The sequence below is a fragment of the Podarcis vaucheri genome (assembly GCF_965113315.1).
Source record: "Podarcis vaucheri genome assembly, chromosome: 14".
Classification (NCBI taxonomy): domain Eukaryota; kingdom Metazoa; phylum Chordata; class Lepidosauria; order Squamata; family Lacertidae; genus Podarcis; species Podarcis vaucheri.
Window position 1 is genome coordinate 907,096 of NC_138752.1, and position 27,331 is coordinate 934,426.

Below are 27,331 nucleotides of genomic sequence, written 5' to 3' on the forward strand. Positions count from 1 at the left end.
TAAAGACTTACTTGAACTCTGGAAGTACGATCTTTCCAATGGGAAGTATAGATACAAGACTGCTATACACATAGCGAGGAAACAGAGAAAAGTCTTAACAAATAAAAGATTAGGAAAAGAATTCATAACATCAGATAAGACAAAAAAGAGTAGTAATTTATGTATAGACAGATATGACCCGCAGCAAATTTTTAAAGATGAGGAGGGAAGAATTATAGCCAAACAGATAACATCACAAGGCAAAAAAAAATGTAATAGAATATACGCACCGAATGAAAGAAAATCAGAACTTTATAAACTGTTAGAGGAAAAATTATTTGAATTTACAGATTAGAAAATAATATTTACTGGTGACACTAATGGGGTAGTGTCCCTGGATATAGATAGAACAATAAGCAAGACGGATTCGAAAGAAGGGAGACTACTTGCCACCTTTTTTTAATCTGGTGGAAAATCTTACAGTGATGGACATTTGGAGATTCAAACACCCTTTGGAAAGGGAATATACTTTTTTCGCAGAACCAAATCAATTTGCTAGAAGAATAGCCTCAATATGGATTTCCAGTGACTAACATTAAGAACGAGAAAGGTGGAAATACAACCAAGGACACTTTAGGATCATACAGTGGTGCCTCGCAAGACGAAAATCCGTTCTACGATTCTCTTCGTCTAGTGGTTTTTTCGTCTTGCGAAGCAAGCCCATTGACGGATTAGCGGATTAGCGCTATTAGCGGCTTTTAGCGGTTTATCTGCTGATCGGATCAGCTGATAAGCGGCTTAGCGGCTTAGAAAAAGGGGGGAAAGGGGAAAAAAAACCAGCAGGAACTCGCAAGACATTGTCGTCTTGCAAAGCAAGCCCATAGGAAATTCGTTTTGCGAAGCACCTCCAAAACGGAAAACTCTTTCGTCTAGCGAGTTTTCCGTCTTGCGAGTCATTTGTCTTGTGGGGCACCACTGTAATGCAATTTTATTGGAATTAAGAAGAGAAGAAAACTCACCATTTAGGTGGAGGCTAAATGAAGGACTATTAGATAATCAAATGACCTTGCAGAAAGCTCAAAAAACCCTGAGAGATTATTTTGAATTGAATTTGAATCATGGTACGGACTTAAATGTGGTTTGGGACACAAGTAAGGCAGTGATGAGAGGTTTCTTTACACAACAAAACACCTTGCAGAAAAAGGCAAGGGAGAAGAAAAAGAGTTATTAGATGAGTTGATTATGAAAAGCAATTAATTAAGAAACCCGGAAACAAACTGATAAAACAGTGTATTAAGATGTTACAAACCCAATTTTCGATGCTAATAAATCAGGAAGTTGAGTGGGTGAAAAATTGATGAAACATAAAAATTTTGAATTTCTTAATAAACCAGGGAAACTTTTAGTGTGGCAATTAAGGAAGAAGGTGTCATGTGACAAAGGTATTTGAGAGCAGAAGCAGTAAAGGAGTCTAGAAATGTGAAATGCTAAAAAGCTTCAGAATCATTTAGCATGCTGAATCACTGTGACTCATCTTGAGGATGACTCATTCCCTGTATAAGTATTGTATCTGCTTGTAGGCAGACTCAGTGACTCAGTCAGTGTCTGCAGTGTCTCAATCTATGTGTGTGGTGGAGCCTGTGAAGCCTGTGCTCAGTGGAAACTCTGTGTATGCTCTGAAGCTAGTTTAATCTTCTGTTCACTACGCTGTTATTTGCAAACAAGTTTATTTTAACTCAGTAAAGCTTTTATTCTTTTACTGAAGAAGACTCTGCATTATTAATTTACGCTGTGCGTCAGAAAGGTATAAATACAATTAATAAATTGAAAGAAAAGACAAAATAATAGAGAATCCAAAAGAGATTAGGAAACAATTTGTAAGATTTTATATGGAACTATATTGGGCTGGAAAAGAAGATATAGTTAAAATCTAGGACTATTTGAAGCAGAATAAATTACCAAAGATTCCAAAAGAAAAGATATACCAGCTAAATGCACCTATTACATGATGGAATTACAACAAGCAATGGGACAAGCCAAATCAGGAAAATTGCCAGGACCAGATGGACTCTCAGCTAAATATAATAAAAAAATACAAGATCAACTAATTTTCCACTCAAAGATATGATGAATAAGAATGAGTAGAGGCACCGTATTTTTTGCTCTATAGGACACACCGGACCATAGGAGGGGGAGAACAGGGGAAAAAATTCTCCCCCTCTCTGCTCAGCCCCTTCCATTTCTCCTCCCGCTTCACTGAAGGGGCGCTGCACAGCTCTTCCTCTCTGCGCAGCGCCCCTTCAGTGAAGGGGTAGGAGAAACGGAGCCCCTTCCATTTCTCCTCCCGCTTCGCTGAAGGGGCGCTGCGCAGGGAGGGAAAACTGTGCAGCGCCTCTCCAGCAAAGCGAAGCCTGGAGAGCAAGAGGGATCGGTGTGCACCGACCCCTCTCACTCTCCACGCTTCAAGCGGCTATCCGCAAGCCTTCGGAGCACAGCGGGAACTCCTGCTGCGCTCCGAAGGCTTGCGGATAGCTACCTGAAGCCCCCGGTGCGCAGCCTTTGAAACCTCCGCAGAGCAGCAGGGTGCCTTCACCCCGCTGCCATGTGGAGGCTTTGAGCGTTGCGGAGCGCTCCGTCTCCCTGTTCTGGCTTTGGGCTTAGCCGCACAGCCTGCATTCACTCCATAACACACACACACATTTCCCCTTAATTTTTGGAGGGGAAAAAGTGCGTCCTATAGAGCGAAAAATACAATAAATTACCAGATACTTGGAAGGAGGCCTATATTACATTAATTCCTAAACAGGATTCGGATTTACAGTGGTACCTTGGGTTAAGAATTTAATTCATTCCAGAGGTCTGTTCTTAACCTGAAACTGTTCTTAACCTGAAGCACCACTTTAGCTAATGGGGCCTCCCACTGCCGCCGCGCCGCCAGAGCACGATTTCTGTTCTCATCCTGAAGCAAAGTTCTTAACCTGAGGTACTATTTCTGGGTTAGCGGAGTCTGTAACTGAAGCGTCTGTAACCTGAAGCATCTATAACCCAAGGCACCACTGTACTTTAAGTTAAAAACTATAGGTCAATCTCGCTGCTAAATAATGATTAGAAACTATGCCAACATCTTAGCAAATAGATTAAATACTGTATTAAAAGATATTATTCATCAAGATCAAGTGGGCTTTCTTCCTAGCCGACAGTTGAAAGACAACATAATATAATAGACATATAGTGGTACCTCGTTTTGAGTCCGGGATCCGTTCTGGAGCCCCGGACGCTTGACAGAGCGTCACTCTGCACACGCGTGTGGAGCGGTTTTGCACTTCAGCATATGCGTGAAGTGCGATTTAGCGCTTCTGTGTGTGAGTGAGTGGAAAACCCGGAATTAACCCATTGCGGTACTTCCAGGTTTGCCACGGATGTTCCACGGAATGGACGACCGACAGAGCAGACTTAAACCGAGGCATCACTGTAATAGACTATCTGGAGGCCAAGAATGATAAGAAAGCAGCTTTGATGTTTCTTGATGCGGAGAAGGCCTTTGACAATATTTCATGGACTATGGAAAGGATGGAATTTGGAGAATCATTTCTCAAAGGAATTGGCACTATATACTCTGAGCAGAAACCATACTGATTGTTAACAATGTACTGACTGAAAAATGTGACATTACTAAAGGAACTAGACATTATTATTTACTGGTATTTTAGTCCTAGAAGTCCTGCAAGAAATGTAAGAGCAGGAGTGAAAGGAATTTCGGTGGGGAGCAAAGAATATAAATTGAAAGCCTTTGCGGACAATCTTGTAATAACAGTTGAAGAACCTTTGACTAGTGCAACAAAGGCGCTAGAAAAGATTCAGCAGTTTGGGGAAGGGGAAATGTGTGTGCGTCCTATGGGGCGAATGCAGGCTTTCACTGAAGCCTGGAGAGCGAGAGGGGTCGGTGCGCACCATAGAATCATAGAGTTGGAAGAGACCACAAAGGCCATCGAGTCCAACCCCCTGCCAAGCAGGAAACACCATCAGAGCACTCCTGACATATGGTTGTCAAGCCTCTGCTTAAAGACCTCCAAAGTAGGAGACTCCACCACACTCCTTGGCAGCAACTTCCACTGTCAAACAGCTCTTGCTCTCAGGAAGTTTTTCCTAATGTTTAGGTGGAGTCTTCTTTCTTGTAGTTTGTATCCATTGCTCCGTGTCCGCTTCTCTGGAGCAGCAGAAAACAACCTTTCTCCCTCCTCTATATGACATCCTTTTATATATTTGAACATGGCTATCATATCACCCCTTAACCTCCTCTTCTCCAGGCTAAACATGCCCAGCTCCCTTAGCCGTTCCTCATAAGGCATCATTTCCAGGCCTTTGACCATTTGGTTGCCCTCCTCTGGACACGTTCCAGTTTGTCAGTGTCCTTCTTGAATTGTGGTGCCCAGAACTGGACACAGTACTCCAGGTGAGGTCTGACCAGAGCAGAATACAGTGGCACTATTACTTCCCTTGATCTAGATGCTATACTCCTATTGATGCAGCCCAGAATTGCATTGGCTTTTTTAGCTGCCGCGTCACACTGTTGGCTCATGTCAAGTTTGTGGTCAACCAAGACTCCTAGATCCTTTTCACATGTACTGCTCTCAAGCCAGGTGTCACCCATCTTGTATTTGTGCCTCTCAATTTTTTTGCCCAAGTGCAATACTTTACATTTCTCCCTGTTAAAATTCATCTTGTTTGTTTTTGCCCAGTTCTCTAATCTGTCAAGGTCGTTTTGAAGTGTGATCCTGTCCTCTGGGGTGTTAGCCACCCCTCCCAGTTTGGTGTCATCTGCAAATTTGATCAGGATGCCCTTGAGTCCATCATCCAAGTCGTTGATAAAGATGTTGAATAAGACCGGGCCCAAGACAGAACCCTGTGGCACCCCACTAGTCACTCTTCTCCAGGATGAAGAGGAACCATTGATGAGCACCCTTTGGGTTCGGTCAGCGACCCCTCTCACTCTCCAGGCTTCAGGAAGCTCTGTGCAACCCTCGGGAGACCAGCGGCACTTCGCGCCCACCTCCCGATGGCTGCGCAGAGCTGCCTGCATTCCGAAGCCTGGGGAGACCGGCGCGACTTACTGCAGGCTGTTTCCCCCCCAGGCGCGCCAGCCCCGCGCCTGGGGGGGGGAAATAATTTTTTTTCTTCATTCCCCCCCCAAAAAACTAGGTGCGTCCTATGGGGCAGTGCGCCCTATGGGGCGAAAAATACAGTACTTTAAAAAATGTACAAATTACTTTTAGAATTGTATACAGTCATGCCTCATGTTGCATCTGCTTCAGGTTACTTTTTTTCAAGTTGAGTCCCACAGCAACCCAGAAGTACTGGAACGGTTACTTCCGAGTCTCGCCGCTCGTGCAGAAGCGCTAAATCGCGCCGCGTGTGCGCAGACAAAGCACCTCAGGATGAGAACGCTTCGAGTTGCAGACGTGCCTCCGGGACGGATTATGTTTGCAACTCAAGGTTCCACTGTACAAAAGAAGAAGAAGTTAAGACAGTGATGATTCACTGGGCAAGAGACTTTGGAAACAATATCCAATTTTCATTATGGGAAAAGTTATGGAAAGAGGATTTAGGATTTACTGCATGCTGTTCGTTGAAGCACAACTATATGAAAATGATGTACTGTTAGTATCTAACACTGAGTAAAATTGCGAAAATGTCTAGAACTAGTTCAAATCTGTGTTGGAAATGTAAAGGGAAAGAGTGTACCTTCTACCATATGTTGTGGTCTGTTGAGTGGTAAAAGGTTTCTGGGTAATGATATATACAGTAATGAGTTAAAGAAAATGTTTAAGAAAACTTTTGTTAAAAAACCAGAAGCTTTTTAGTTAGGTATAATAGGTGAAGAGATACCAAAAGAAGACAAAAAGCTTTTCATGTACGCAATGACGGCAGCAAGAATACTTCTAGCCCAGAGATGGAAGGAGGGAGAAGGGCCAACCAGAGAAGAATGACAGACTAAATTGATGGAGTATACAGAGATGGCAAGAACTTTTATTTTAATGTTTTGAAATGGTTAAAGTTAAAATGTATAAAATTATGTAAAACCAATAAAAAATTATATATATAAAAAGAATTCCCACTGTGGAAAAGAAGTCATCTGCTGCAAGGCATAGGAAATACTAACTCCATATGCTCCAACAGCTCCTGTTTATCCAGAACTTCCTGTTTGCTGATCCCTCCACCTGAAAAATATGGATATGGAACAACTGATTGGTTCAAAATTGGGAAAGGAGTACGACAAGGCTGTATATTGTCTCCCTGCTTATTTAACTTATATGCAGAATTCATCATGCGAAAGGCTGGGCTGGATGAATCCCAAGCCGGAATTAAGATATGCAGATGACACAACCTTGATGACAGAAAGTGAGGAGGAATTAAAGAACCTTTTATTGAGGGTGAAAGAGGAGAGCACAAAATATGGTTTGAAGCTCAACATCAAAAAACCGAAGATCATGGCCACTGGTCCCATCACCTCCTGGCAAATAGAAGGGGAAGAAATGGAGGCAGTGAGAGATTTTACTTTCTTGGGCTCCATGATCACTGCAGATGGTGACAGTAGCCAAGAAATTAAAAGACGCCTGCTTCTTGGGAGAAAAGCAATGGCAAACCTAGACAGCATCTTAAAAAGTAGAGATATCACCTTGCCAACAAAGGTGCGTATAGTAAAAGCTATGGTTTTCCCAGTAGTGATGTATGGAAGTGAGAGCTGGACCATAAAGAAGGCTGATCGCCGAAGAATTGCTGCTTTTGAATTATGGTGCTGGAGGAGACTCTTAAGAGTCCCATGGACTGCAAGAAGATCAAACCTATCCATTCTGAAGGAAATCAGCCCTGAGTGCTCACTGGAAGGACAGATCGTGAAGCTGAGGCTCCAAGACTTTGGCCACCTCATGAGAAGAGAAGACTCCCTGGAAAAGACCCTGATGTTGGGAAAGATGGGGGGCACAAGGAGAAGGGGACGACAGAGGACGAGATGGTTGGACAGTGTTCTCGAAGCTACCAGCATGAGTTTGACCAAACTGTGGGAGGCAGTGGAAGACAGGAGTGCCTGGCGTGCTCTGGTCCAGGGGGTCACGAAGAGGCGGACATGACTAAACGACAAAACAACAACAACCACCTGAAAAGTCCCCATCTTATTCCTCATTTCAAGTTGCCTTGTTTAAATTATCATTCAGGCCAATGCCTAGGCTTGCTGCTCTTCCCATTTCACAGCCCTGTCCCAGCCCTGCCAGAAGTTAAGGTCATAATCTTGCATGTTGCAAACCACCCTGAGGTCTGTGGATGGAGGGCAATATACAAATTTAATAAACAAGAATACATGCAATACCCAGTCCCTGCGGTGCAATGTGCTTTACCTCTGAGTAGGCATGCACTGCAAAACTCTGCGTAAGATCTTGGGGAAGGATGCATTTTGTCTCTAAATGGTCACATTAAATCCACCACCTGCCACTTCCAATACTGGCCAGGCTCAGCAGCCCATAGCAGAGGACAGTTGTGTTTCTCCAGCACAGAGAGGGCCAACGTGGTGCCCTCCAGAAGCTGCGAGACTCCAACTCCCATCAGCCCCAGACAGCATGGCTGAGGGTCAGGGGTCATGGGAGTTGCAGTCTGGCCTCCTCTGCAAGTGCCACCTTAGCTCCCTTGCTCTGGCCTCTCTCCAAGGAAAAAACAAAGATCTTCAAAAGCCCGTCAGCTAGCAAAGGAGGGCTGCTCACGCCAGCATCTTGTGCTCCATCTGCTGGGCATCCTCCAGGCCTTGTTGGAGCACAATCCCCACCAACCTTGACCACTGGAGGGCACCAGGTTGGGGAAGGCTGCTCAGAGTTATCCGAACCTTGTTCTGTGCGCTGCTATTGCTGCTCCCGCAGAGGCAACTAACACCGGGTGACCCATCTCCTGCCTGTCCTGGCAGCCTGTAGGTTTTGTCACCAGCCATTTCATGCACTGTTTATTTTGATTTATTTTTTGTGTTTCTTTTATGGCCTCAGGGAAGAGGGAAATAAAGCAGGGCTGACACAGCAAATGTAGACAACAGGCACAGCTGAGCCTCCAGGAGAACATTATGGGGGCAGGGAACAGGGAGGCTCCCTATCTATCAGATACAGGGGAGGTTAGCATACATGTCCCACTTTTCATCCAAGTGATCTGCTTTTACTGCACTTCAGCCCATGCCATGCTTTTTTTGAATCAGAGGGCAATTAGGGCATGTGACTAGAGAAAGAGTCCTTGAGCACAAAATCACAGGGCGGTAGTTGTTGTATAACATGGGAACAGCATCCCTGCCTCCTATTTCCAAAGTCCAGTGGCATTCCTTGTGTAGCCCAGGAGGCCCATGACACACTAGCGAGTGGCACTGCCAGGCTTGCAGGACCCACTTGATTCAGATTATTCACCACTATATACACATGCAGGGTGGGACAATTGCTGCCCTCCAGGTGTGACTGGACTACAACTCCCATCATCCCTGACCACTGGGCATGTTGGCTGGGGCTGAGAGGAGCTGGGAGTCCCAGGACAGGTGGGCCACCCTCCCCCTGGAGCAAGGCCTGCTGAGGGTATGCCTAGGAGTTCAGTCACAGAAAACTAGCAGATCAAGATGAAGGCTGAGCTGCAGTCCCTCCTCCCTGACAGACTCTTTTTCTGCATGGAAGGGATTTGGGGCAGCGAAAGGGGCCCGAGAAAAGCACTCCATCCTGCGCCAGTCCTGAAATGGTACATTCCGGCTAGAGATGTAGAGATCTTGGTCACAATCTGCACAGCATAGGAAAAGAAACTCCAGGTGTAAAAATTATCCCTGCATCACACAACCACCATCTCAATATAGCCACCCCACAGGCCTGATCCTGCAGCCTTTACCTGGGTGGAAACACAGCTATGTCTAACATTCCCATCCTTCCTGGCTTCTGCCTCAAAAAGGGAGACACGGCAGGGCTGGTGTGCTACTTGCCATCACTACAGAGGCCCCACAGGTCACCTTGTGAGCCCGCCAAGAAACGTGTGCAGCAGTCAGATGGCCAGGCCCTTTTCCCAGAGATGCTCTTCCCCAGCACCACACTCAGTTCCTGACCTTGTTATGCTCAGTGTTCTCCCTGGGAATTTCCTGGCCCCAAGTGAGGCTCTGCCCCCAGCAGACCCCCAGCTCTCTGCCTTCTGATTGCATCTGGTCTGAGGGATGGCCCTGCCAGTCACCTTCCTCATCCTTGGTCCCAGAGCCAACTTTGTGGAAACACAACAATGATGGAGACAAAATTAGGGTGGGGAGGCTCCACCTGCCACTGGCTCTGGTGCCACCTGCTGCTGGGCTCTTTGCTTTCCCCAGCAGGCCCCAGGCACCACCGCTCAGACCAGGCCAGGTACTTCTCAGTATTGCCTACTCTGACTGGCAACAGCCGGAGCAGCACGTCCCATTTTGCCGCTTGAGGCTCCTGCGACCACCTGCTCTGCCACCGCCATGTGCCTTGCCCCCTCCACTGCTGGCAAAGAAGCAACATCGCCACCTCTGCCCATATTGGGCACGTTCGCTCCAATTTTGGGTGAGATCTTGCCCAACATGGCTGTGATCTTGTCTAAAATCAGTGCTGATGGCGGAGGGGCAGGGCAGGCGGGGCACCCCCAGGAATGTCACCTAGAGGGCTTCTAAAGCCTCACTGGCCTCATGTCTGGGCCAGCTCTGGCAGCAGCTCTTCAGGGGCTCCAGGAGCAGCCCTTCCTCCCACCTGCAAGTCAAATTTTTAAACTGGACCTTCCAGGGACAGAACCTGAAGCCTTCTGCATGCCAAGCAGGGGTCCTAGCTTCTAGTGCTGGGCTGGGGTCCCTTCCCTGTTCTCTAGCAAATGTGTGTTTTGAGATCTCAAGACTCCTTTGCTGGACTCACTGCATGCAGTTCAAAAAATTCAGCATTCAGGAATTGGGTGGAGAACAGTTCAGACCCTCCAGATGCTCAGCTGCTGACAGGAAGGTCAATGAAAGACCTTCCAAGGAATATTCCCAGCAAGAAATTGCCAGTTGGTTTCTATATGCTTAGGCCTCAGTCTGAGTTAAGCTGGTCTCTCCCACTTACAGGTGTGGAATTGCCAAAATGCCACAGCAAGGAAGATGGTGTCATTGTCAGTGATGGCTACAGTGAAGGTCAGGGTGCTTATCTTGCAGCTGAACTTTGTACTGAAACATCACAGACGGTACATCACAGACCGTGATGAAAGGAGTTTCATCACCTTTCAGCGCTGCTTCAAGGACTGGAAATCTGTGACCTTGCAGGTGCTGCTGGATGTCAACCCCCAAAAGCCCCAGAGGCCAGATGGTCAGTGGTCATGCAAGCTGGGAGTTGTAGTCCAGCAATACCTGAAGGACCACAGGTTCCCCCTCCCTGCCTTAACCATTTACCATGATTTCCTGTGTGTATTGAAGATAATGATTCCTGCGTCCAATGGAGGGTGCTCTAATCCTTGAAAGCCTTTGCCACGAATAATTCTAAGGGCTGAATAATTCTAGGAGCTGAAGGATGCCTCCTTCAGCAACTCCTGCAGCGAAGATGGTGCCCAACGTCTTGCTCTGCTATGTAGTCAACTACACTGAGTCAGCTTTACTCAGAGCAGACCCACTGAAGTAGTGAGCCGGTGGTTGTGTAGTGGTCAGTGTCCGACAAGTGTCATCAGCCCAATGCATCCTCTGCACCCTTCCTTCCTCTTCCTTGTCACAGGGTTTCTTCCCGCTTAGCCTCCCAGTCCTGCTCTGCAAAGCTGCCCTGTCTTTTGAGACTGCATGAGGGTGTTAACCCCAGCCAAGCTAGCAATGTCCCTTTCCTTCACAGAAACCAGACTGCAGCATGAGCAGCTGCAAGGCTTCCAACCATGGCATGCTGTCAAACCAACTTAGGCAATCAGTTGCAGAGGCTCCACAGCAACAAACCAACACAGAGCAGATTTACCAAGGCAGGTGGTGCAAAAAAACCTGACTTAAGACTACCTACACACAAGAAAGAGCTTGTGAGAAAAAAGCACTGGATTCATTGGGACTTGCTTCCAAGCAGACACACCTAGTGTAAGTGTGATAAAAGGAAGTGTCCCTTGTGAAAATGGTCCCCCTTCCTCAAGGGAATGAGTCCAAAAAATACCCACAAACCTTTGCTTATGCTTCCTGGGATTCTCAGCCTCTCACTTATTGTCTGGCCTCAGGGAAGCAATAAATGCCATGGCACTGTAACTCCCAAATGGCTTCTACACTTAGAAGTGGGATCAGTTCCAACAGTTAAATCCCAAAGGAGCCAGGGCCCATTTCCTATGGGAAGGCTTCTAATATTTTTCAGGCAGAAATAATTCTTTTTAAAAAAGAAAAGAAAAGAAAGAAGTCTGGTTGTGAAATACTGATGGGTTCAGGAATTGTCTCCGGGGGAAGCTAGTAAGTTCAAATTCTAATTTACCGGGGGGGGGGGGATCTTATGTAGGAAACTTATGCCCCGCTGGATGTTGCTAGACTCCAGCTGCCACCCCCCTCCAGCTGGCTGATGCTGAGTGGAGTTGTGAGACCTGCAATGTCTGGGAGGCCACAGGAAGCCCAGCCTGGTGCAGAGTTAAGTGGAATAAATATGTCACCCTTGGTATTGGACCAACACCCTGAGGCTCCGTGCTTACTCCGAGGGATGCAGAGGATGCTGAACTCTAACTCACATCAGGCCCAATCAACATGGCCAGTGGTCAAGGGAGGGTAGCTGGAGCCCAGCATCATTTGGAGATGTCCATGTTCCTCCCTGTCTCTGCTCTACCATCGATATGGATTGGCAAACCTGCTTGCTCACCACGGAGAGTAGATTGTATGGTTCTGTTTTGCATTATTGAAGGGTTTTTCATTGTTTCTATCATCTATTGGATGTTTTTATCTTTTGCACACCATTTTCAAGGAATCAGCAACAAGCATTTTAAAATAAAATAACAATAAGTGAAAGAATTACATGTTCCTTCCCCATTGGGTCCCGATTCTTTCCTAAGAACAGCCTTCTCCAACCTAGTGCCCTCCCAGATGTTTATGCTTATAGTTCCCATCAGCCCCATTAAGAGGAGCTGTAGTCCCAAGCTTCTGGAGAGGGGGCAGGTTGTAGATCGTAAGCCCCTCGGGACCCGACTTCCTCCACTCTGCAAAGCACCATGCGAGCCAATGGTCCTGTAGCAGCAACACACAATAACGCTTCACACACTCTGAGATGCTACAAGGAGGCACCACTACAGACAGCCTCTCACTCGGTTGCTGAACGCAACACCTGAGCCACACCGGTTGCCTCCTCCTCCCCAGCAGTGTTTTGCCCCTAAGGTGCACTTGGAGCACCCTCCTGGATGGCTGCGCGCTCTGCACTTACCTTTCTGAAGATGGATGATGTCTGGGAAGTTGGAGAGGAGCCCCTGGTACAAGGAAAGCGTGTCCAGCATGAGGAACAGGTCGTTCTTGGGCTGCTCAGCAAACATCTCCCCCACGGCCTCGTAGGTCTTGCCCGTGTGCGAGAGGGCACCGTTGAGCGCACTGAAGCTGTAGGGAGGGTCCATCTGGAAGGACTGGCTCACAGCCTGAAAGGCGTTGCCCAGCTTCTGGAACTCTTTGCGGAAGCCGCCCAGGTGCTTCCGCGCCAGCTCAGAAGCCACATTGGTCAGCTGCAGCACACTGTCGTCCATCTTCTTGCTGAAGGCCTTGAACGTGTCCACTCTGTCCTCCACGTCCTGCAAATCCTGGTGCTCCGTCGGGATCTGCAGGGTCAGCAGGAAGCTGGCGCCCACCATCTCATCCTTCTCTGCCCGGCGCTTCCCCAGCTTCCACTGCTTGTCATCGCCACAGGTGAGGAAGTGCTGGAAGCCCTCGTACTGCGACAGCGTCGGGTGGCTGGTCATGTGGTCCATCCACAAGATCAGCCGCCGCTTGCGCTTCTCAATGAAGTCCTCCTCAAAGCGCCCCGTGGCCTGCTTCTCGGGCAGGTGGGGCACAGAGACGACAGTGAACTTGTGCAGCAGCCGGTTGTACAGCCAGTCAAAGTGTTTGTACCGCCGGTAGACTGGCGAGTTGGTGCTGCTGGGCGTCAGCCGGTAGGAGATGTAGCTCTTGATGCCTTTGAACTTGGTCTGTTTGGTGGGATCCTCCACGGAGCAGACCAGAGGGTGCGGACTGGGCCTCCACTGGGGCCCACTGGGGCCCATGTCGATATAGTAGGTCTCTGAGATCTTAGACATCATAGGGACGTCGCCCAAGATGAAGGCCTCCACCCCAGACCGGACAAAGCAAGAGAAGCGGTTGAGGTTCCTCCCCACCACGCTGCCCCTCTTGGAAGACCCAATGCTGTCCTGCCTCTCCAAGGAAGGCTTGGGCCGGTAGCCCATATTGTACGGCCCAGGGTAAGACAGGTGCGGGGACGGGTGCCCGTTGGTGCCAGGCCTGCTCCTGGGCTCCTCCACCACAGTGCTGCCGTCATCCCACTCATCCCAGTCATCGTCATCGTCATCTTCGAAGCTGCCCTGGTGGGAGACACTGGTGTTGGACGGGGTCCCATAGCAGGAGGAGCCATTTCCAGGGGACCTGGCTGGGCTGCTGGAATAGTCTGAGTAAGTCGAGGCTGTCCTGGAGCGAAGGATCTCCACGTAGGACGCGGGAAAGAGGCCTGTCTCGCCACGGCTATTGGTCCCCTGCAACCACCCGTCCAACGAGTTCTCACTGAAGATGACCAGCTCTTCGTTCTCCTCGATGCTGATCTCCTCCTTGTTTTCGCTGCGGAAGCTGTAGAGAGCTCTGGCTTTCATTGCCATGGCTGCTCACTGTGGCACAACCCGCTGCTGACACAAAAAGGTCTCCCCACCACAAGCACTGCCGTTGTTCCTTGAATACTTAAGTCCCTACTTAAGCACAGCACTTGCCATGTGCCTTAAAATCTGAAACACTTTTGCGAAATCAAAGGGGTTTCATAGACTTTCCCGGAAAAGACCAAAACAATTTGTCTCTTTCTTCAGAATCAGTCCTGAGGTTTATCAGGTCCAACAAGTCGGCAGGCCCTGGTCAAGGGTGACCCGCTCAGGGCAAAGGAAACAGCATTGTCAACCCCTGCCCCCCTTTCAGGTTATACAGGACTTGGTCAGATCCATGAATAATTTAGAAAACTGTCAGTCCTGTGTTGATTTTATCTTGCAAACAAGTTATTCCTGAACCAAACCTGAGGTATCCATAAAAGTTAGCAGTCTCCCATTAGGTGAGTGATATCCAAGATAGGGCTTTTGTAAATAAAGTTTATCTTTCAAAATGTATGTATATTTTTAAAATTAAATAATTTTGCTCAATTTCATCTGAAAGTAAATCCAGCGTAATACACGATCATGGTGCTGGGGGAAAAACGCCTTCAAGAAGAATTAAAAAAGAACAACTGAAAAAAACCTACTGTTGTTATTACAGATTGAAAATGTTTTGCAAGCCTTTGCAAGCCTTTTGGGTCTGATTCGAAATCCACAACCCTCCAGAGAGGTGGGGGGTGGGGAATTCAAAGTCGCAAGTCCATCCAAAACTGAATGGGTCACGCCTTTAGTCCTCAGAATAACACAAACATGCACAGCCCCTCCTATTTCAACAGGGCAGGCAGAGAGTTCAAGAGGACTTGTGGATGTCTTTTGCCAGGAGGGAAGAAAATGAAGTAGAAACCAGAAGAAGTCGTTTGCTGCTTTGCAGGCCTTGGGAGGGCGAAAAGGCAGGAGGATCCCACGCAGCAACGTGACCAGCTCTCCAAATAGATCTCCTCGCTCCGCCAGCTGAGCGTGAAATCCCTTCAAGGCCGCAGGTGCCTTTTGCTGGGGACTCCTTCAGAGCGGATCCCGCCAGCCTCGTCCTCCGAGGGGTCTCCTGCTTCTTGAGCGGAGAGAAAGGGGCGCTGCGAACGAGCGGGGCAGGAAAGTCCTTCGCGCGAGGCGCCGGCGGAGTCCAAGTGTCAAGGGCAGCCTCCGGGCGAGCGCGGGTTCCGTCCCGCCGCGCAAGGGGAGGCCGAGCGCCGAAAGTTTCCGCGGAGTTGCTGCGACGGAGCCCGGCTGGTTGAGCCGAGAGCAGGATCTGGGCCAACGGGAGCCACTTCCGCCGGGAACGAGGCCGGGGCTGCGGGGAGGCGGAGCAGCCCTTGCCCGGCCCCCCGGCGGCCCTCGCCCGCGAGGCTGCCTCAAGCCCCGAAGGTCCCTCGTCGGGGGCGCAGCGCTGCTCTCGCGGCCCGGTCGCGCTCCGCGACGCGCGCCAGGAGCCGGGCAGCCTCGGAAGTTTGGGGCGCCGGCTGGCCGCCGCGAACACGCGCGCACGCTCCCGCCCAGCCGCGACCCAGAGCCGCCCCGGCAGGCAGCGAGGACCGCGGCTGCCCTCTGCAGCCCGCTGCCGGAGCCGCGCCCGCTCTCCGGGGAAGCTCGGCAGGCGCCAAGGCCACGTCAAGCGGACTTCAAGAGAAACGAAAACACAACCTCTTGTTTTTCTCCTGCTGCTACAACTCCCATCATCCGCAGCCAGCTGAGAGCTGCGAGTTGTATTTCGCCAGCTGTGCTCTACAGACCAGCGGGGGCCTGTCAGCTTTGTTCAGGTGACCCACGGCTATCTTTAAGAAAAAGTGGTCCTCCAGCACCCTCTCGGACCACTGACTTAGCTGGTATGGAGACTCCAGCTTTTCAGTTTTGCTTTTAAGTTATTCCAGCCAATTAACACAGACTTTGCTTAGGAATTACATGGGATGAGAACATTTAATTGAAAGCAGTCATTTAAATTGGGCTCCCTGTGGTTTTCTATGCACAGGGAATGAGTGAAATATGGAGGGGCACGCATGTCTTTCATTTGCTTGTGCACCTGCAGTCCAAACACTGAATGATTGCATCAGTGAAAGGCAGACCCCTGGAGTGAACGTTGCACCCCAGTTCTCAATGCACACCAGAAAATCCTGCACTTATTTTGAAGTTCCACTGAATACTGTGTTCAGATTGTAGCTGTACAGCCTGATCCTGTTTGTTAGTGGTACTCACTGCCCTGTTGTGCTTACGTCTAGGTAACCATGTTACCTAGAACAATACTTCTATCCTATACGGATTTCAGGCTCACTTGAAGTATTGTTTATTTAAGTGGAATTTGCTTCCAAGGAAATGCATTTTAGAGATTCAGGTCAGACTGGCTTGGTGCTTGCTAATCCTATATGCAAAGAACTGGTGTGCCAAGGGTGGCTCCTTGTGTAGACAAAATGGCACCCCTCCCACATAAGAAGGAGGCATCAGCAAGCTGGGGGGGGGGGCAGACACCAAGGTCTACAAAATGCAAAACAAAAAACACCCTACCAGAGTAATCCAATGTACGTCTTCTCATAAAGAAGTCCTACTGTGTTCAGTGTGGCTTGCTCCCAAATTAGTGTGCAGGTCAGAGAACGGGTTGCAGTCTAAGGAAAGGGCATGAGGGGATAAAAAAACCAACCCCATGAGGAATGAGCATGCTCAGTGGGCATGGATTGCTTACTGAATAATGGGAGGGCCCCAAAGAAGACTGGTGGGGTGGAATGGAGCACCCTGGAAAGAGGCAGAGCTGGCACCCTGAGCAAGAGCACTCTGCGCTGCAACGTTGTGCTGCAGGTTTTATCCCTCCCTGTAATGCTGATGAAGAGCTGATGCTCTTCCTGCTGCCCCTTTCCCCTTATGGCAGTTGTGGGTATCTGAAGAAGTGTGCATGCACACGAAAGCCCATACCAATAACAAACTTAGTTGGTCTCTAAGGTGCTACTGGAAGGAATTTTTTTGTTTTGTTTTGACTACGGCAGACCAACACAGCTAGGCAATTGTGGGAGGTAGTCTAGGCCAGGCTTCCTCAACCTCAGCCCTCCAGATGTTTTGAAACTACAATTCCCATCATCCCTGACCACTGGTCATGCTAGCTAGGGATCATGGGAGTTGTAGGCCAAAAACATATTGAGGGCCAAGGTTGAGGAAGCCTGGTCTAGGCCATGAGAGAGAGAATGACGGGCCCAGGCAAGCTCTCTGACAGAATGGGGATTTAAACCCAAACCTCCCAGGTGAGGGGTTAAATCCAAAGAGAGTCCTACTCAGAGTAGACCCAATTAAATTAATGGGTGTGCAGATTAATTTCAATGAGTCTGCTGTGAGGGGCAATAACTTGATACTCACCTCCATCCATTGCAGTCCGTTGCAGTAAATATGATTATCAGAATTGATTTGCAACTCTCATTTATAGCTATTTTAGATTGCAATCCCATCAGGAAAGACTGCTGCCCCCAGGGACTTTATCAAGGGCCATATGCATGGATAGTGCAGTATAAATGAAGCAATAAAAATAATAAGGTCCACAATGCCAGTCAGGAAGGTCACATGTGGATGCCTGCAAAAGCACGTTTCATATTAGCTCTGCTTCTGGGGGAGCAACTGCCAGGCAGTGCCATCCTATGCATGTTCAACCAGAGGTCTGTCTGTGACCCATGGGGCTTATTCCCAAATGAATGGTGCATGGCCTTGCAGCCAGGATACCATTGCGCTCTATCCATTATGCCACACATCTAGTAGCCGCTGATAGCCTCCATGAATTAGTCTAATCCTCTATGAAATCCATCCAAGTTGGTGGCCACGGCTGCCTCTTGTGGAAGGGAGTTCCACAGTTTAACTATGTGAAGAAGGACTTCTATTTATCCGTCCTGAATCTTCCCCCATTCAGCCTCAATGGATGTCCACAGGTTCTAGAAAGGGGGGAATCTTTTCTTTAGACGCTTTCTCTGTGCCTTACACATTTTATAAGCTGGCTGTCTCCTTGGGGCAGGCGCTCTCTTCATTTCCGCCTTTACCAAAGCGCTTTTGGATATACGACCTTAAGCAAGCGGCCGAGGGGCGGGGCGGAGAATGCGCATGCGTTCCCCCGAGGCGGGGGAGAAGCGGGCCGGGGGAGGGGCTTTTCTGGCCCCGCCCTTCCGCCTCGCCGAGCGGCGAACTCCGGGGAAGAAGCCGGTTGGCCGAGGCGAGACGGAGGCCGTGGGCGCGTGACGGTCGGCCGCTCGCTCCGCGCCCCGAACTCTGCCGGTTCGAGTCCCGCCGGGAGGCAGCGAGGCGCGCCTGGTAAGGGCGCCTGGGAGACCCCGCCTCCCGCCTTGGATGGTCCAGCGGGGAAGGTGAGCTCCGGCGGGAGACTGGGCGGCCTGGCGGGCGGCGGAGGCGCAGCCTGGGGGCGAGGATATCGGGCGGCCAAGAAGCATCAGCGCCGCCCCCGCCCAGCCGCGGAGCCCCGGCCGGGCGACGGACCAGGCTTCCTCGGAGGGGTGCGACGCTGGGAAGCCCCCCAGGGCGTGTTATCACAGTCGGAAGGGGTTAACTTCGGATCCGGGGCTTATTTCCTACATACAGTGGTACCTCGGGTTAAGAACTTAATTTGTTCTGGAGGTCCGTTCTTAACCTGAAGCACCACTTTAGCTAATGGGGCCTCCTGCTGCTGCCGCGCCACCGGAGCACAATTTCTGTTCTCATCCTGAAGCAAAGTTCTTAACCCGAGGTACTATTCTGGGTTAGCGGAGTCTGTAACCTGAAGCGTATGTAACCCAAGGTACCACTGTATATATATAGAGAGAGAATAACGATGGTGCTGCAGTGCCGGGCGCTCCCTACCTACATGTAGGTCTACCCACCCGCCGCTGCCCAGGAAACTCCAGGAGCCCCCCAAGAGGGCTGTTTCAGTAGGGAGTGTAATTCCTGAGTTTGCCATCACCCCCAACATCATGTGAAGCCAAAGTCCCGCTTTGGTCCCCTGCCTTTATTCAGCTTGGGGCCCAAGTGTGGACAGGCCCCGTTTCCTGTCTTAGGAACGAACCCTCGCCAAATGGTACCTTGAGAGGTGGGCAAGCCTATGCCAAAAAACCAGGCAAAGTTTCAGCTGCCGTCTGGACTCCATATGGTGCCTTGCGTCCAAATGTTGATAGAGACCACCAAGTCTCATGCAAGTTCAGCAGCGGTATCTCGAGAGGCAGATGAACCTATGCCAAAAAAAGGACAAAGTCATGCCAGGCCATGTTTTGGTCTCCCATCGTGATTCAAAATGGCACCTGGCATCCAAATGTGGGTGAAGAGGCTGCCCCAACTTGGGAATCCTCATGCTGAGTTTGGTGATGACAAGAGAGACAAGCTAGTTAGCAGATTTCAGTCCGTTAAAGACAAGACTTTCTGCACCTGATGAAGCAGACAGATTCATCGCCGTATAAACGTTTATGGACTAAAAGGCCATTGGAGCAATGAGAGTGAATCTAATTTTGGTCCAGTAGGGTGCTTTCTTCACACACACCTTTGACCTGCATCCAGAGAAACAAGTGGGATCATCAGAGTTCAAGGACATGTTTCAGCCAGGCAAAAACTCTGGGGCCAGTAAGGGGCATGGCCTGGAGAGAGTGACAAGGGCCAGACAAGAGTTCTGAAGGGCACATTGGCCCCTAGGTGTGAGACATTCCTGGCTCAGAGCAGTCTTCCTCTCGGTTTAAGAGCTGTGAGCTTCATCTTTGGCCTTTGGGCTTCCTGGAGGTATCCTGGGTAGCCACTGTAGGAATCGTAGAATCGTATACAGTGGTACCTTGGGTTACAAACACCTCGGGTTACAGACTCTGCTAACCCGGAAGTAGTACCTCGGGTTAAGAACAGTGCTTCAGGATGAGAAAAGAAATTGTGCGGTGGCAGCGGGAGACCCCATTAGCTAAAGTGGTACCTCAGGTTAAGAACGGTTTCAGGTTAAGAACGGACCTCCAGAATGAATTAAGTTCTTAACCAGAAGTACCACTGTAGTTGGAAAGGACCCCAAGCATCATCTAGACCATTCCCACAGGATGCAGGACTCGATGGACCTTTGGTTGTGTTTGCATTGGCTTGACCTACTCTGAGCTGAACCAAATTAATTCTGCTGTACCTAAATGTCTTGGTCTGGCTCTCTTTCCCCTGTCTCGCCTACAGAAAGAATGGAGGAGCTGAGCCAAGCTCTCGCTTTCAGCTTTGCTGTCTCCCAGGACCTCAACAGCACAGCAGCACCACACCCCCGGCTGGCACAGTACAAATCCAAGTACAGCTCCTTGGAGCAGGCGGAGAGGAGACGGCAGCTCCTTGCATTTCAGAAAACGTAAGGGGCATCTCTCAATGGCTATATTTCCATGTTGTTGCAGGTATTATTTATTTATTAAATTTCTATCCTGCCTTTCCTCCAAGGAGCCCACTGTGGCACACATGGTGATTCTTCTTCCCATTTTATTCTCACAACAACCCTGGCAGGTAGCGGAGGCTGAGAGACAGAGACTGGTGAGCTTCATGAATGAGTGGGGCTGGAATCCTGGGCTCTCAGGTCCAATACTAACCAAGCAATGTAAACCAAACCATCCATATAACATGGGAATGCAAATTCCACGTTCAAAACGAAAGAATGCTAATCATAGTCATTCCACATAATTAGGCAACTATAAATCTCCCAAAGCGGCATAAAAAGGAGCCATGGAAGCAAATTATATATGAAACATTGGATTGTATCCAACTAAGTTCTCCTTGGAGTAGACCCATTGAAATTAATGGACCTAAATGAATAATGTTCATTCATTTCAATGGATTGGCTCTGAGCTCACACTGACTACATCTCATTGTCTTCTTGTTCATCTGTACAACAGCCTTGTAAAGCAGACAAGTACCGTTACTGCCATATTGAAGACAGGGAGTGGGGAATTTAAGAAGCAGACATTTGCGAGCTTTTTTGCGGAGAAGGTCTTGTCGCTCCGCCATGACCTCCCTGCCAATTTGGATACAATAAAGGAACTGGAGGCCCCTCGACTGTCCTCGGGTCCAGTATTGGACCACTTCGACCAGATATCCCCAGCCGATGTGGACAGACTCCTCCGAGCTGGAAAGCCCACCACCTGTCCTCTCGACCCGTGCCCGTCTTGGCTGATTAGAGCGTGTCCAGACGAGGTGCGGGCCCTCCTGGGGGATATCATCAATTTGTCCCTTGGCACGGGGACATTCCCAGGGGAACTGAAGGAGGCAGTGGTGCGCCCGCTCTTAAAGAAAACATCATTAGATCCCTTAGATCTATCCAATTACCGCCCGGTTTCGAATCTTCCGTTCCTGGGTAAGGTGATTGAGAGAGCGGTTGCTGAACAGCTTGGTGGGTTTCTGGATGAAACATCGGCTCTGGATCCATTCCAGTCCGGCTTCCGCGCTGGTCATGGGACCGAGACGGCTCTGGTCGCCCTAACAGATGACCTTCGTAGACAGCTGGATCGAGGCGGGTCGGGGCTGCTGATTCTTCTAGATCTATCAGCAGCTTTCGACATGGTCGATCACGAACTTCTGGACCACCGCCTTGCCGACGTGGGGATCCAGGGCACAGTCCTTCAGTGGCTGCGCTCGTTTCTCTCTGGTCGGGGACAGAGGGTGGCGCTTGGGGGGGAATTGTCATCGCGCCACTCCTTGGTGTGTGGAGTACCTCAGGGTGCGATACTCTCCCCGATGCTTTTCAACATCTTTATGCGCCCCCTCGCCCAGCTTGTTCGGAGTTTTGGGCTGGGCTGCCATCAGTATGCCGATGACACCCAACTCTATCTGTTGATGGATGGCCATCCTGACTCGGCCCCAGATACACTGACCAGATGTTTGGAAGCTGTGGCTGGATGGTTACGTGGGAGCCGGTTGAAGCTAAATTCTTCGAAGACAGAGGTCCTGTGGCTGGGACGGGGCGATATGGGATTGGGGGGGCAACTCCCATCTCTTGCGGGGGCGCAATTAGTGCCAGCACCGTCCGTTAAGAGTTTGGGTGTAATCTTCAACACCTCCCTTTCCATGGAGGCGCAGATTGCAGCTATAACAAAGGCGGCATTTTTCCATCTCCGCCAAGCTAAGCAGTTGGCTCCTTACCTCTCTCGCCCTGACCTAGCCACTGTGATCCACGCGACGGTCACCTCCGGACTGGATTATTGTAACTCGCTCTACGTGGGGCTGCCCTTGAGACTGACCCAGAAACTCCAGCGGGTGCAGAATGCTGCAGCGAGACTTCTTACGAGGTCTTCGCTGCGAGATCACATTCACCCGGTGCTATACCAGCTGCACTGGCTCCCGGTGGAGTACAGGATCAGGTTTAAGGTGCTGGTTTTAACCTTTAAAGCCCTATATGGCCTAGGACCCTCGTACCTACGGGACCGCCTCTCCTGGTATGCCCCACAGAGAAACCTACGGTCTTCAAATAAAAACATCTTGAAGGTCCCAGGCCACAGAGAAGTTAGGCTGGCCTCAACTAGAGCCAGGGCTTTTTCGGCTGTGGCTCCGATCTGGTGGAACACTCTGTCACAAGAGACAAGGGCCCTGCGGGACTTGACATCCTTCCGCAGGGCCTGCAAGACAGAGCTGTTCCACCAGGCCTTTGGCCAGGGCACAGCCTGACTCCCTCCCTCGGCAATCTTCGCAGAGCTCTGGCCCAATGGTTGCTAGTGGCTTGAATTAATTAATTTTTATAATGAATGATTTTAGAATGTTGTTTATGTTGTACTTTTGTACTGTTTTATTGTTGTTAGCCGCCCTGAGCCCGGCTTCGGCTGGGGAGGGCGGGATATAAATAAAATTTATTATTATTATTAAGTTACCTGCCACACTCACATGTCGCTCAGGAAAGATAATATATTTTAAATATATTGTCAGAGCTGCTTCCAGATCCGAGCTCACAGAGGATCACGCTAGCCAGCATTCACTGTATAAAAGTCTTTATTGATTTACAGTTTCCATTTTCAAGCTGTAGCGCGCAACTCTACGTCTTATAAGCTAGACCGGCGAAGCTCCGTCTGAGTCTCCGCCTCCTGTACACCAACTTAATACCCTAGCCTTACTCCACCTTTTCCTCCTGACCGTTCTTCTCTGGGTCCCTCTGCCCCCCGTGGTCTCTTCCTTCCGGGACTCTTCTGACGCTGACCCCCCGGACCCTTCTGTCTCCTTGCGGCGGGCTTTAGGACCTGGCTCCCTTTCCGGGCTGCTTACTGTGCCGCCTTCCTGTGCATTTGAACTTGGCGCGCACGCCCAACCTCCCACTTTCCGTTTGACCGTTTCTTCTCTCTCCGATGGAGGTGTGGCCACTCCTGACTCATGTCCTCCCCCCTGCGGCGAGCCGCCTGGTCCCGATGCCTGGCGCCCTTCCTCCCCACTGCGCTCTGTTGGGGATGTTGGCCCCGATTTCCAACTGCTGCTCTCTGAACCCCCTTTTGTCCCTTCTTCCTGGGGTGTCCCCCTAAGCTCCCCCCTTGCTCTGGTCACTGGTGCTCCTTTCTGTGAATCTTCCGATTCACTGGAAAGACTCGGAGATCTCGGGTCGTCGTCATCGCTCATCTTTCCTTCGGACTCCTCCCCTTCACTCTCTGTTTCCTCCCTTGCCCTCGCCTCTGCTCCTGAACCCCTGACATATATATATAATTGTCTGCAGGCAACATGCCAGGTGCTGTGTCTTAAATTCTTAAATGCTTATCATTTCTGGCCTTTAGCTGTTGTATCTGAAATGGACTCTACCTGTAAGATGATGTAGTTCTCTTCTATCCTCTTCTCATATTTTTGACTAACATTTTAGTTTTTTCTTTCTTAAGTTTAAAGCCGGCAACTAGCCCAAATTCCGTAATCTTCTCTATCACTATTGGCACACTTTCTTTTGGGTCCTCCGTGGTTATAGTCAGGTCACTGGTGAAGGCTTTTACTTTGAAGGTCTTGTTTCCAACAACTATACCCCTTATTATACCCTTTCTTTTCTTTTCTTTTCTTTTCTTTTCTAATGTTCGTATTCAAAATTTCCAACACCAATCTAAATAACAATGTGAATAAAGGACACCCCTAGCTTGTACCTCTTTATATTACAATTTTCTGTTAGATTGTTATTTATAACTAGTTTAGCTCTTTGTTGCAAGTATATTGCGTTTATACCTTTATAAAAAAATTCTCCCGCTCCTATCATTTATAGAATCATAGAATCATAGAGTTGGAAGAGACCACAAGGGCCATCGAGTCCAACCCCCTGCCAAGCAGGAAACACCATCAGAGCACTCCTGACATATGGTTGTCAAGCCTCTGCTTAAAGACCTCCAAAGCAGGAGACTCCACCACACTCCTTGGCAGCAAATTCCACTGTCGAACAGCTCTTACTGTCAGGAAGTTCTTCCTAATGTTTAGGTCGAAAACAACCTTTCTCCCTCCTCTATGTGACATCCTTTTATATATTTGAACATGGCTATCATATCACCCCTTAACCTCCTCCTCTCCAGGCTAAACATGCCCAGCTCCCTTAGCCGTTCCTCATAAGGCATCGTTTCCAGGCCTTTGACCATTTTTGTTGCCCTCCTCTGGACACGTTCCAGTTTGTCAGTGTCCTTCTTGAATTGTGGTGCCCAGAACTAGACACAGTACTCCAGGTGAGGTCTGACCAGAGCAGAATACAGTGGCCCTATTACTTCCCTTGATCTAGATGCTATACTCCTATTGATGCAGCCCAGAATTGCATTGGCTTTTTTAGCTGCCGCGTCACACTGTTGGCTCATGTCAGGTTTGTGGTCAACCAAGACTCCTAGATCCTTTTCACATGTACTGCTCTCAAGCCAGGTGTCACCCATCTTGTATTTGTGCCTCTCATTTTTTTTGCCCAAGTGCAATACTTTACATTTCTCCCTGTTAAAATTCATCTTGTTTGTTTTTGTCCAGTTCTCTAATCTGTCAAGGTCGTTTTGAAGTGTGATCCTGTCCTCTGGGGTGTTAGCCACCCCTCCCAGTTTGGTGTCATCTGCAAATTTGATCAGGATGCCCTTGAGTCCATCATCCAAGTCGTTGATAAAGATGTTGAATAAGACCGGGCCCAAGACAGAACCCTGTGGCACCCCACTAGTCACTCTTCTCCAGGATGAAGAGGAACCATTGATGAGCACCCTTTGGGTTCGGTCAGTCAGCCAGTTACAAATCCACTGAGTGGTAGCATAGTCAAGACCACATTTTACCAGCTTCTTTACAAGAATATCATGGGGCACCTTGTCAAATGCCTTGCTGAAATCAAGGTAGGCTACATCCACTGCGTTCCCTTCATCTACCAGGCTTGTAATTCTGTCAAAAAACGAGATCAGGTTAGTCTGACATGACTTATTTTTCAGAAATCCATGCTGACTATTGGTGATCACAGCATTCCTTTCTAGGTGCTCACAGACTGTTTGCTTAATGATCTGCTCCAGAATCTTCCCTGGTATTGATGTCAGACTGACTGGGCGGTAATTATTTGGGTCCTCTCTTTTCCCCTTTTTGAAAATAGGGACAACATTTGCCCTCCTCCAGTCTGCCGGGACTTCGCCTGTTCTCCAGGAATTCTCAAAGATGACTGCCAGTGGTTCTGAGATCACCTCTTCCAGTTCTTTTAATACTCTTGGATGCAGTTCATCTGGCCCTGGAGACTTGAATACATCTAAACTAGCCAAGTATTCTTGTACTATCTCCTTAGTTATTCTGGGCTGTGTTTCCTCTGCTGAATCATTTGCTCCAAATTCTTCAGGTCGGGGATTGTTTTCTTTATCGGAGAAGACTGAGGCAAAGAAGGCATTGAGGAGTTCAGCCCTTTCTGTGTCCCCTGTTTGCATTTCACCATCTTCTCCTCTGAGTGACCCCACTGTTTCTTTGTTCTTCCTTTTGCTACGGACATACCCATAAAAGCCTTTTTTGTTGCTTTTAACCTCTCTAGCAAGCTTGAGTTCATTTTGTGCTTTAGCTTTTCTGACTTTGTGTCTACATGTGCTGGCTATTTGTTTGAATTCCTCTTTGGTGGTTTCCCCCCTTTTCCATTTTTTGTACACATCCTTTTTTAATCTTAACTCAGTTAAAAGTTCTTTAGATAGCCACCCTGGCTTCTTTAAGCACCTTCCATGTTTCCGTCTCATTGGTATTGCCTGAAGTTGTGCTTTTACTATCTCCCTCTTAACAAACTCCCAGCCATCATGAACTCCCTTTCCTTTTAGTATTACTGTCCATGGGATCTCATCCAGCACTTCCCTAAGTTTTATGAAGTCAGCTTTCTTAAAGTCAAGAAATTGAGTCCTAGTATGCTTGGCTGCTCCTTTCTGCTGTATAGTAAACTTCAGAAGAGCATGATCACTCGCGCCTAATGATCCTTCCACTTCTACCCCACTAACCAGGTCACTAACCAGGTCATTTATTAGACTTAAAAAGGTAAAGGGCCCCCTGACCGTTAGGTCCAGTCACGACGACTTGGGTTGCGGCGCTCATCTCACTTCATTGGCCTTGGGAGCTGGCGTACAGCTTCCGGGTCATGTGGCCAGCATGACTAAGCCGCTTCTGGTGAACCACAGCAGCGCACAGAAACGCCGTTTACCTTCCCACTGGAGTGGTACCTATTTATCTACTTGCACTTTGACGTGCTTTCGAACTGCTAGGTTGGCAGGACCTGGGACCAAGCAATGGGATCTCACCCTGTCGCGGGGATTCGAACTGCCGACCTTCTGATCGGCAAGCCCAAGAGGCTTAGTGGTTTAACCCACAGCACCACCCGCGTCCCAACTTATTAGACAGAGGGTTTTAACAACTGTTTGGCTGGCATGCTTACTTATGCTACCTTAAGGCGAGAGTTCGCATAGATTTTACGACTCATGTAATAAAAAGATCTCCATATGCAGTCTGGACAAAAAATAAGGGTATCCTGGAATGAAAGAAACCCTGGTGGTTGTTGCCGATGGGAGCCATGACAGTAAAGAAAATTAACAAGATGGTTGAATGGGTTACGTATAAAGAAATTATCTGTGAAGAAGGCAACCAACTAAGACTCAAAAATTTTGAAGAAATAAGAAGTAAAGTCAACAATTGGTTACAATACCACCAAATACGTGACTTATTTAAACAAGTTAAAAAGGGGCTTTAGTAAAGAACCTTCAAGATTCAAAAGTGACTTGATGATGACTTATGAAGTGATAAGGGAAAATTTGATAAAGATGTTTTACAGATGGTATTTAACACCAACCAAAATATGTAAAATACATAAAACAAAATCAAATCTGTGTTGGAGGTGTAACAAAGCAGAGGGGACATTCATACATATGTGGTGGACATGTGATAAAATCAAAGGCTTCTGGGATATAGTGTACAAAGAGTTAAAGAAAATGTTTAAACAAAACTGTTAAGAAAACAGAAGATTTTTTATTGGGGATACTAGACATATATATTGCCAGAGAAAATAAGAAAATATTCCTTTACGCCATGGGAGTGGCGAGAACACTAATTGCCAAAAATTGGAAAAAAGAAATAATCCCGACAAAAAAATAATGGCAAG

At 48.7% G+C, this 27,331-nt stretch overlaps 2 protein-coding genes across 11 annotated transcripts in view; one reads left to right on the forward strand and one right to left on the reverse strand.

Annotated features, from left to right (window-relative positions):
• SNX33 (sorting nexin 33) overlaps window positions 1-14,742 on the reverse strand; it is a 57,811-nt gene extending 43,069 nt beyond the window's left edge. For 6 of the 7 annotated variants that reach the window (XM_082198063.1, XM_082198065.1, XM_082198064.1 and 3 more), the window contains exon 1: window positions 12,366-14,742. In XM_082198063.1, the coding sequence (XP_082054189.1) occupies window positions 12,366-13,794 (1,429 nt within the window). In that variant the 5' untranslated portion in view covers window positions 13,795-14,742. Of the gene's footprint in view, window positions 1-6,139; window positions 6,198-12,365 lie in introns of all 7 variants that reach the window. The other variant, XM_082198066.1, reaches the window with a different exon arrangement.
• A 3,213-nt stretch (window positions 14,743-17,955) lies between these two features.
• Window positions 17,956-27,331, forward strand: part of SNUPN (snurportin 1) — a 39,981-nt gene continuing 30,605 nt past the window's right edge. The window contains exons 1-3 of one of the 4 annotated variants that reach the window (XM_082198109.1): window positions 17,956-18,149; window positions 19,966-20,128; window positions 20,215-20,277. In XM_082198109.1, the coding sequence (XP_082054235.1) occupies window positions 18,133-18,149; window positions 19,966-20,128; window positions 20,215-20,277 (243 nt within the window). In that variant the 5' untranslated portion in view covers window positions 17,956-18,132. The remainder of the gene's footprint in view (window positions 18,150-19,965; window positions 20,129-20,214; window positions 20,278-27,331) is intronic. The other 3 variants (XM_082198106.1, XM_082198107.1, XM_082198108.1) reach the window with 3 other exon arrangements.